This window comes from Choloepus didactylus, chromosome 8 (assembly GCF_015220235.1).
Source record: "Choloepus didactylus isolate mChoDid1 chromosome 8, mChoDid1.pri, whole genome shotgun sequence".
NCBI lineage: Eukaryota > Metazoa > Chordata > Mammalia > Pilosa > Megalonychidae > Choloepus > Choloepus didactylus.
In genome coordinates this window covers 120,680,297-120,690,965 of record NC_051314.1, presented here as the reverse complement: position 1 = coordinate 120,690,965, position 10,669 = coordinate 120,680,297, and the positions used below count along the sequence as shown (strand labels likewise).

At 38.8% G+C, this 10,669-nt stretch overlaps 1 protein-coding gene across 5 annotated transcripts in view; it reads right to left on the bottom strand.

Annotated features, from left to right (window-relative positions):
• DUSP16 (dual specificity phosphatase 16) overlaps positions 1-10,669 on the bottom strand; it is a 115,191-nt gene that overhangs the window by 18,825 nt on the left and 85,697 nt on the right. For all 5 annotated transcript variants that reach the window (XM_037845919.1, XM_037845915.1, XM_037845916.1 and 2 more), the window contains one exon: positions 6,594-6,757. In XM_037845919.1, the coding sequence (XP_037701847.1) occupies positions 6,594-6,757 (164 nt within the window). The remainder of the gene's footprint in view (positions 1-6,593; positions 6,758-10,669) is intronic.

The window sequence follows — 10,669 nt, the reverse complement described above, 5'->3', positions numbered from 1 at the left end:
ATGCCACCAAGCTGTAGATCTGACAAATTAGAGATCGATATTTTTTATATCCATTAAGAACCCTATCAAGTAAAGCAAATGCCAAGAGGCCAAAAACAACAGAAAATCTTAAAGCATATGATAAAACCAGACGATATGGAGAACCCCAAACCCAAATACCCAAATCAAAAGATCAGAAGAGACACAGTACTTGGCGCAATTAATCAAAGAACTAAAGTCAAACAACAAGAGCATGGCACAGGATATAAAGGACATGAAGAAGAGCATGGCACAGGATATAAAGGACATAAAGAAGACCCCAGGAAAGCATAAAGAAGAACTTGCAAGAGCAAATAAAAAAAATAGAAGATCTTATGGAAATAAAAGAAACTGTTGGCCAAATTAAAAAGACTCTGGATACTCATAATACAAGGTTAGAGGAAGTTGAACAATGACTCAGCATCCTCAAGGACCACAGAACGGAAAATGAAAGAACAAAAGAAAGAATGTAGAAAAAAAATCGAAAGAATCGAAATGGACCTCAGGGATATGATAGATAAAATAAAACGTCCAAATTTAAGACTCATTGGTGTCCCAGAAGGGGAAGGGAAGGGTAAAGGTCTAGAAAGAGTATTCAAAGAAATTGTTGGGGAAAACTTCCCAAACCTTCTACACAATAGAAATACACAAAGCATAAATGCCCAGCAAACTCCAAATAGAATAATCCAAATAAACCCACTTCAAGACATATTCTGATCAGACTGTCAAATACTGAAAAGAAGGACCAAGTTCTGAAAGCAGCAAGAGAAAATCAATTCACCACATACAAAGGGAACAACATAAGACTAAGTAGTGACTACTCAGCGGCCACCATGGAGGCGAGAAGGCAGTGGCATGACATTTAAAACTCTGAGAGAAAAATTTCCAACCAAGAATACTTTTATCCAGCAAAACTCTCCTTCAAATTTGAGGGAGAGCTTAAATTTTTCACAGACAAACAAATGCTGAGAGATTGTGCTAAGAAAAGACCTGCCCTACTTCAGATAGTAAAGGGAGCCCTACCGACAGAGAAACAAAGAAAGGAGAGAGAGCGATAGAGAAATTTAACAGACATATATAGAACATTACATCCCAAATCACCAGGACACACATTCCTCTAGTGATCATGGATCTTTCTTCAGAATAGACCATAAGCTGGGACATAAAACAAGCCTCAATAAATTAAAAAAAAAAAAAAAAACTGAATATTTTCCAAGCACATTCTCTGACCACAATGGAATACAAATAGAAGTCAATAACCATCAGAGTCTTAGAAAATTCACAAACAACTGGAGGGTAAAAATGAGGGAGAGATGAAAACATTCTCAAATAATCAAAAGCTGAGGGACTTCACCACCAGTAGATCACTCCTATAAGAAATGCTAAAAGGAGTTGAGCAGGCTGAAAGGAAGGGACACTAAACAATTGACTGAAACCACATAAAGAAAGATTTCCAGTAAAGATGACATGGTAAATATAAATACCAATACTACTGTATTTTTTATTTGTAACTCCACTATTTACTTCCTACAAGATCTAAAATACATAAACTGTAATGATAAATTAGTGGTTCTGGACTCAATGTAAAATATGTAATTTTTCACAAGAACTACATAAAGGTGGGGGAATGGAGGAGTACAGGAACATAGTTTACATGTCCTATTGAAGTTAAGTTGGTATCAAAGAAAAACAAGATTGTTACAGATTTAAAAGGTTAAATTTAAGCCCCATGGTAAACACAAAGAAAGTATCAGAGACTATGACCATAGAGATGAAAAGTAGAGTATGGGTTATGAGAAGTGGGGGAAGGGGCAATGGGGTGTTAAGGATTGCTGTTTGGGGTGAAGGGAAATTTCTAGTCATGGATGGTGGGAAGGTGATAGCCTTGCAACATTCTATATGTGATTAATCCCACTAATGGAATGCTAGGGAGGGGTTGGAATGGGAAGCTTTAGGGTGTATATATGTTTCCACAATTGAAAAAAAAAAGACAGTCTAAATAGATGACAATTAAATGCCCAGGATGATCCTGGATGGGATCTGAGGATGGAGGAGAGGAGGCTCAAAGGGACACAGTTGGGACATAGGAAGAAAAAAAAAAGGAAATATAGAATGTAAGCTTTGTATCAATGTTGAATTTCTTGAACTTCTTAGCTGCACTTCATGGGATTGCATAAAAGAATGTTCTTGTTAATGGGAAATGTATATGTGAATTATATTGTTTGTTCAAGGATGTGTGCAGCTAGCTCTCATATGTTCAGAAGACAGAGCAATAGATGATGGATGATAGGGAGGGAGGGAGGGAAAGAAAGAAATGGCGTGACAGGATGTTAAAGTTGGTGGATCGGGGTATCGGGGGAGGGGGGTCGGAGTATGCTGGAGTTCTGTGTATGCAGTTTGTATTGTTTCTGCAATTGTTCCTGTAAGTATGAATTTATTTCAAAATAAAATTTAAAAAAAAAGAAAAAGTTTTTCTCTCACTCCCTTTTCTTCTAAGTCATGACGTAAACTTTCCCCTTTAGTTGGATTAATTTCTAAATATGGGTTCTATAATCTGTTGATGCAGACTGTGGAGTAACATATGAAGGACAGATTAATATTATGGCCTTAATACAACTGCTCTATTTGGTCAAATTCCTCATGTTCAGCTAGACTCAGGAGACAAGATCCTATTAAACCACTGTAAACACTGCAATTCTAGATAATGGAATTGGAATTTTTCTTTCTAAAGTCAATTCAATTGCATTTGCCAATCCTTTTGCCTTAAAAAACTGACCTCAAGTCCTACTTCCTCCATCAATACTTCCTCAAACAACCAACCCCACTGTATCTCCCACTCACCTAGCATCTTGCATACACCATCCTGTGATGACAGTCATGTTGAGTGTCTCCCTATAAACCAGGAATTGTACTTGGTACTTGGCATAGGTCATTTCATTTGAGTGTCACAGTATCACAAGGAGGCAGGAATTATTACAGTTTGCAGGTAAAGAAACCAACATTAAGAAACCTGGATAAAGTGACATGGCTGATAAAATGGGGATCTAGGATGCAAACCCAGGTCTGTCCACCTCCAGAGCTGGCGCTCAACCATTAGGCCAGGCGGCCTCAGAATTGGAAGCTATATGCGTATTTTTGGTGACCTTTTATTTTCCAGAGCATATATTTCTTTTGGAAACCCTGAAAGCAGTATTTGACTATATTGTGTCTTGACTGTTGCCTGTCTCATAAGAAAACAACAGAGAAAGTAGCAATAGTCTTAATGACAGACAGAATTAGGTAGCATAGGAAAACCAATTTTGCATGTTAAAAGGCTGTAATAAGAGGCTACACAAAGAATGTTGACAGCAGATTGTTTAAAATGGGGAAGGAGAAGGCAGCAGAACTGGTTCAGTGAAGATGCTGGAGCAGTTCACCAGAGATACAGTTCTGCGTTAGTAACTTACCCCAACAGGTAATCCTGTCATACATTTCATGCACTTAAGGATGAAACAAAAGAAGTCTCTATTTGAAATTTTAAGTGATAAGGGAGAAAAATGATCAAGAGCTTTTGTCTTTCACATAGTATCTAGAGATTCTTACTCAAATCCCACTCAGTTCAGATGTGGGCTGGGCATAAGCAAACTACTTTTAGTACAACAGACTGTTCTTGTTCCAAGTCTAGTACAAAGACCAGAGGATGAAAGAACAGATTGTGAAAAACAAAAGTAGAGCTGGGTGAAAACAGAAAAATAAAAGTATTCTTTTTGTTACCACTGACTTATTATGGTCTATTACAGAAGAACTATGTCCTTAAAAGTAAAAATTAATCTCTGCTGAGAGTATTGACATGCGCTGTCCAGCATGGTAGTGACAAGCCACATGTGACAAATGGGCATGAGTAATGTGGCATGTCCAAACTGAGATGTGCAGTAAGCATAAAATACGGCTAGATTTTTAAGACTTAGTACCAAGAAAAGAATGTAAAATATCAATTTTTTACACTGACTGCATGTTGAAATGATATTTTACATAATTGGGATAATGAAACATTAAAATTAGCTTTACTTTTGTCTTTTTACTGTTTATATAAGGTGACTGGAAATTTTCAAATGTTTTATATGGCTTGCATTATATTTCTGACAATACTGATATAGAATATGCCATGGAAAAACCAGGGAAATAAAAATCTCAGTTGTAATTCTATTATGGTCCTAAGAAAGTTACTGTGACATTCTTTTAATATATTTGGTGGTACTTTATTAAAGAAGAAAAAAAACTAAATAAAATTAGTGGGCTTGTGCTTGCTGTTTTTAAAGACTTCAGTTTCTGGATTTTAATCAAAGGAATGTACTATTTAGGGCAGATTACAAAATCTTCATCTTTGGAGCTCTTCAAGAAGCAGATAAGCATATTATTTCTCCTGGAAAGTTTAAGTCAGTGAGTTGAGCAGGTAGGCCAGTCAGTTTATGCTATCTGTGAAATAAAGGCAAATGTGGTTCTAAAACTCATCCGCTGGGTAACCTTGGGGAAAGTCATTTTCATTTCTAGAATATCAGTTTCCTCATTTATCAAATGAAGAAGGCTAACAAATAATAACTAAAAACCCCTTCTATACTACTTTTGCCAACAATGAGTCTAAGTCTAGAGGTCAAATATAATTTCTATTTACTGCTTTCAAAGCCATCCAGCCTAACAGCACATTCTCATTTCTAACCATCCCCTGGTCTTACACATCTGTTCCAAAGCTTTCTTACGGTTTTCCCTAATGACTCCTTTTCCAAACTTTTCCCTATGAAAACAACTCTATAAACCTCTTCTCCCCACTACAACCATTTCCTCTCAATGCACCCATGCATATATCCTGTCTCCTCTTGTAGTTTAGTAGCCAATTAAAACCAGAAAACTACCCTTTTTTCCCCATCCTTAGCTCCAAGTTCAGTTTATTTTTTAATACATTTTTTATTGTGAAATTTAACATATATACAGAACAGTGATAACTATCCAAGTACGATTTAACAAGTAGTTAGTGAATTTCAAAGAATGTTACTCCAAGTTCAGTTTTAACTGCTCTCACCTTGTGGGCACTGACATAGTTCTTAACTGATATATATGTTAAATCTGGAAAAAGTATACAGTAAAATAAATGTGCCCATTTAATTTAATATCAAAGGTAACAAGAATGAACCGTAACAATTACTTGTGGATCCCTGCTGACTGACTGGTTAAGTTTTACTGGAGTAATTCTGGACAGGATCCTTAACTAGGAATTTTCTTTTTTTTAATTTCTGATCCAGCTTTGTGCCAGGGATGCATGTGATATTAGGAAATTAATTTTGCTTTCCATGACACAGTTTGCTTATCTCTAAAAGAGAATTAATAACAATCACATGCTCAAAGGCACTATGACCCCATCGGAAAGTCTCAATGCAAGCACAAGCTATCAAATCTCAAACAGGCAGATTTCACAATAAGAGCAGACATATTAACAACACAGTATCCAAGACAAAGTTTTGAAGAGGCAGGAGTTTTGAGAACAAAAAAGAAAAAAAGAATGCCTCACTGAAGCTCAATGATAGGTTTTTTTGTTTTGTTTTGTTTTCCTCCCAGAAAGCTTTGCTTCCACATGTTTAAAGAAAAAGCCAATCTGGAAGCTTATTTTAGAGTCAGCTCAATTCTACCAGGAAAGAAGTTACTCCACAAAATGTTAAGATACTGTTCTTTCTATAGGAAAGTAGTACTTGTGAATCACCAATAGTTGAATTAAGAGTTTTAAATGCTTTTGCATTTAGTGGAGATGTAAACTAAATGTTTTTAGAGAAACTTCACTTTTTCGGGCAACCAGAGCACTGTTTTATAACACTACTGGTCAAGAGCCTATGAGCTGTGGAGTCAGGCAAATTGTAGTTCTAATATTGTTTTTGTGCTTGTACCACACTATACAATGGCCTCAGTCCAGCATGTGTTCTGCTGCTATTAGGGTGCGCATCTTCAGTCTGACCCATGTCCTTTCCAGCAAGAATCCACGCTCTTCCCTCTTCTTTCTCAACTGAACCTCTCCAACTGCCTTCAGACAAGGGAGGCCGTTCATAATTTTGGCTCTTGTCCTCACTGGCTCTTTAGGGCCTCCCCATCACCCTTCCAGCCAGCACGACTGAGGACCTTCCTCAATCCAAGGCCAATCTGAGCCCTTCCTAGTATGCTGCAGCAAATACATCCATTTCTAAAAATGAAATAATTCAGAAAGTAATAGCCTAGAAAAGTTATATATGCTTCCTGAGTGTGTCAAACTACTTCAACAGAACAATTAATATTCTAAGAAAATACAGCTACACTTCTGAAAGATCCTGTCTTCTTGGACCTCTGAGGAACACACAAACATGAAGATGGTTTAGATTTCCTGTGAGCAGTAAATAATGTCAAACAAAATAACACTCCAAAAGATGATGCAACTGTTAACTGGGAAGTCACGCTGAGATGGATGTGCTTCCTTTCTGGGATTGGGACGTGTCTGAAGAGATGGTTAACGAGCAATTGCTGTTTCTCTAGCTGCTAACAATAAACCCTGCAATGAAGGATATTTTCAAAGCACCCACCTTGTTGAGGACATCTCGCTGGCAACCAAGATAAAGATTGGGAAGAATTCGGGTTGGCCCAATGTTGGCAACAGGTAGGCAGGGTTGAGAAATGCAGGTAGGGACTAGAGTGGATTTTCCTTCACAGAGGCCAGGGAAACAACGGGAGAACTCAGCAAACCCACCTAAGAATAAACATTGGAGTCATCAAACATACTATAAAATTATGCCATGCACAAAGATAAAATCTGCCTTCTGTGAACCACTCAACTAAAACTGTTTAAAAAAAAAAGAAAAATCAAACCCTGCAGATACAGGTGGATACCACTGCATGCATATTCCTTTCTGCAGCTGCTAACCGCTAAGCCTGATGTGAGAGCCCCACTGAGTCTTGGCTTCAGGGCCACAGCAGGGCTCTGCAGCTCTGACCCTCCTCTCCTTCTCAAATCCATTCTTCATCTTCACACAGCCCACAGCATGTGCTCCCTGCTTCCCATCTCCCACCCCCCACGTGAACTTTTTGGGTGTGGAACCAAGGTAAACATAACAAGGATTTAAAATCAGTACCAAGCAACCAAACTGCCACAAGAACTCAGATAAGCAAAATGGGAACATAAAAAGTTTGCAACTGTGGCTAGATGTGACTTCAAAATAAAACTGACCCAAGTTAAAAATTCTTTCTAAAATTGTCTTTAAATCTTCCTACTATAAAGTTTTTTATATAAAGATATCACAACATACTCACCCCTACTCTTACAAATACCCTCTATACCAAGTCTTCAGAATTCCTCTTGGCAGTTCCTCAAGGTTCCCATAATTACCCCTGAGTCCTGGGGGGGCTCTGTCCATGTTACCAAGCATATAAAGAAGTGCTGACATACCCTAACTACTTAGGGTACATGAAGGCCTTGTGGCAAGGTTTCTGGACTCAGAATTAGAAAAAATTATTTTCTAGTTTTGTCCGTATAATGATCTGCTCTAACACCTTCATTAAGTCACAATCTTGTCCCCACTTAATGAAGAGAAACCTTTCTAGCCATAGGAGGCCTCTCACCTCCCTCAAGAAAAACGAGGAAGGTCTCTGCTGGGTTTTCCTATACAAGTATTCCGTGCTATCTAAACTCTTGCTACCCAATCCAAACTGAGAACCATACAGCTTCAGATAAATGTTCAAATAAATCCCTTGTAATACAAACCCTTACTACTAGGTCCAAACTCAGGAACTGAAGAGACTTGCATTATAGAGAGTAACTGTATATTTTAAATACTATTAAATTCACAATTAACATGTTAACTATTATTAGAAGGCAGTGCAGCCCTGATTTTACCTCCTTAATCAAGTCCTAAACAAGATGCTAAAATCTCATTAAAGTCTCTGTTCCATTCTTTGGGTTACATTCTATTGCCTCCTCCACTTCCAGAAGCATAGAAAATACGCCCCTGAAAACTGCAGAAGTGGAGAGCACTCTGAAGAGGGAGAGCCATCCCATATAGATGCCCTGTTTTCTATTCAACTTGAGCGTAAGGCAGCTGGACTCTGGTGTGTACCATCTCTGCTTAGGACAAGTCCCACCATGCAGCAAGCCAGGATGGCAGGAAGTCACTGACAACCGGCCGCCTGCAGAACGTAAAAGCATGCACTCCTAGCCTCCAACCTCAGTGTCTGCCCCATTTTTACTCATAAGCGCTGTATGTTTATTAAAGTTCTCAGTGTAACCTGATGGATAGGGGAGGTGGTTCCTTTACAGAAATTCCAAATTTCTTTGTGTGACAGAGGAGGCCCTCCAGGATCTCTATCTGTACCAGGACAGTTTCGGGTTTCACTTCTTACCATTTCCAAACATGACCTCCAACCACATAAAACTCATTGTTATTTCATGATTTCATGCTCTTCTCTCATCCAGGAAAACCACCTCTACCACCTGCCCCACGTGTGCATGGTATACACCACCGTGCGCGCGCACACACACACACACACACACGAGTCTCCGACTGTACAGCAGAGAAACCGAAAGCACAGGCTCTTGTCCCTGAGCTCATATCCTGGGTCCAGCACTTCTAGTTGTCTGACCTTAACCCCTCTGCCTCTCAGTTTCCTCATCTATAAAATAGGGATAACGATGGTATCTACTCACTGAGTTGCTGAGCAGCCTAAACTAAATTAGTTAGTAATCTAAAGCACTTTGTGCCTGGCATATAGTAAGCACGCAGCAGGTTATCAGCACTTATTGTATCATTACAGTGATCATACATTGGACACCCAGCCTTGCCTGTGAGGCCTTCCTCCACCCTTGATCTGCAGCTAATTGCTTAGCTACACCTTGTTAGGACTCATCAGACACACAAAATAAAACAGGTAATATTTCTAAGGTAACAGTTCCCAAACTGTGCTCCAGAGCACTCATGTCCTGCAAGAAGTTGATAGTCAAGATGCTGGTCCAAAAAGTAGGAGAAAATCCTACATATCATATCTCCCTGCAGAGTCACAGTACACATTAGCACACTAAAAGTTCCAAAAAGTACTGCCATAGAAACTGGTTTAAGTTTATTTAACTCAAATAAGTTTCCCCAAATTATTTAACCGTGAAATTCCCTCTTTATTTTTTCCCCTAAAATCTATTAATAGCTAGTGTAGCTCATGCTTAGAGAAATGCTATACTAGGGCCATTGCAGCTACTGAAATGGAGTCAATCAGAATTCCTAAAACTACAAGTATAAACTGCAGACGATTCGAAAAAAGGGGTTGGCCAGTGTTGGTATATGTATATGAGTGAGTACCACTGTTCAGGATTTACAGTTTCGTTTCTATTAGTGTTTTGCTCTTTTTCAGTCTCTCTAATTGTATAAAACAGTGACTTAAGGTAAGGTTTTCCCAAAGTAGTTCCTGTAACAATAAATGTTAAAGAATCTCATCATTCTTTACCTGTCTTAAATCTACCCAACACAACAAGTGACAGGCACTATTATGTTTACAATTTAATTGAATGAGTTAAAATTTTAACTTCCATTTCCGTGCTTCTGGTGTTTCTCTAAAGAATTGTTTTCATGTATTTTCTATTCTGGCTCCAAAATAGTTAATGGGTTGCATCTCGTTTAAATACCAACAAAATTATACTCCAGTAAATAGTCTCAAAGAAAGAAAAACTAGACAATCCAAGGGCATTCCACCTGAATTCCATTTTAAGCTTATAAATAATCATAACTACAGTGTGCAGAACATTTGCCATGTGCAGAGCATTGCTCTAAACACTTTACAAGTATTTATTCAACCTTCACAACCACCCTGTGAGAAACGAGCTATTATTCCCATTTTACAGGGAAGGACATGGAGACCTGGCATCTCAGCATATAAACAGGCAGTGCTAGGAAATGAACCCAGAGGGTGCTCCCATCAGCCACGCTACACCACCCTCTAAATGCTTCTGAGTTAATGTCAACCCTCCATTGGATGGGACAGTCCTGTTGATCTCTGAGGGGCCCCAGCCTCCCCGGTGCCCCCTGGCAGATCTCAATACCAGGCTAAAAATGCCTACGGCCCGTCTCCCACACTGACAGAAGAGCCTCATTCTCCCAATGCGAAATAGTTCAAAAACTTCAGTGACAGAGAAGAAAGGGAGGTCTGACATGCCCAGAGACAGAAGAGACCCTTTAAGTGCACTTTGCATGAAACCAATAACAAAGTTGACAGAGGAACTAACTGAAATGTAATAAGGTCACTGGTTTGTTCCTGATCTTAATGTGCCTGTGGGCAGTGAGGCTGAAGCCATGTCTTGATGACTTTCATGCCATCCTCTATGAACAACCTTCAGAGGGGATACAATTCTGCAATGATCATAAACTGCAAGTCAGTCAGCCTGGGCTGTCGAAGTCCCCGCCGTCATTAGTGCAGTGACCCTAAGTCACTTAATTTCAGTGGCCGTCAAAAGCGAGAGTGTGTGGCAGTAGAAAATTCTGAGAGAAGAGAAATAAACGAGATAGAAGAACATCTGTTTGGCCCCAAAACAAAAAAGCAAAACAAAATAATAACATTTTAAACAAAAAGAAACCTCTTAGAAATCTGTCTGACTAACATCTATTGCAAATCCAGAGTAGCCTTA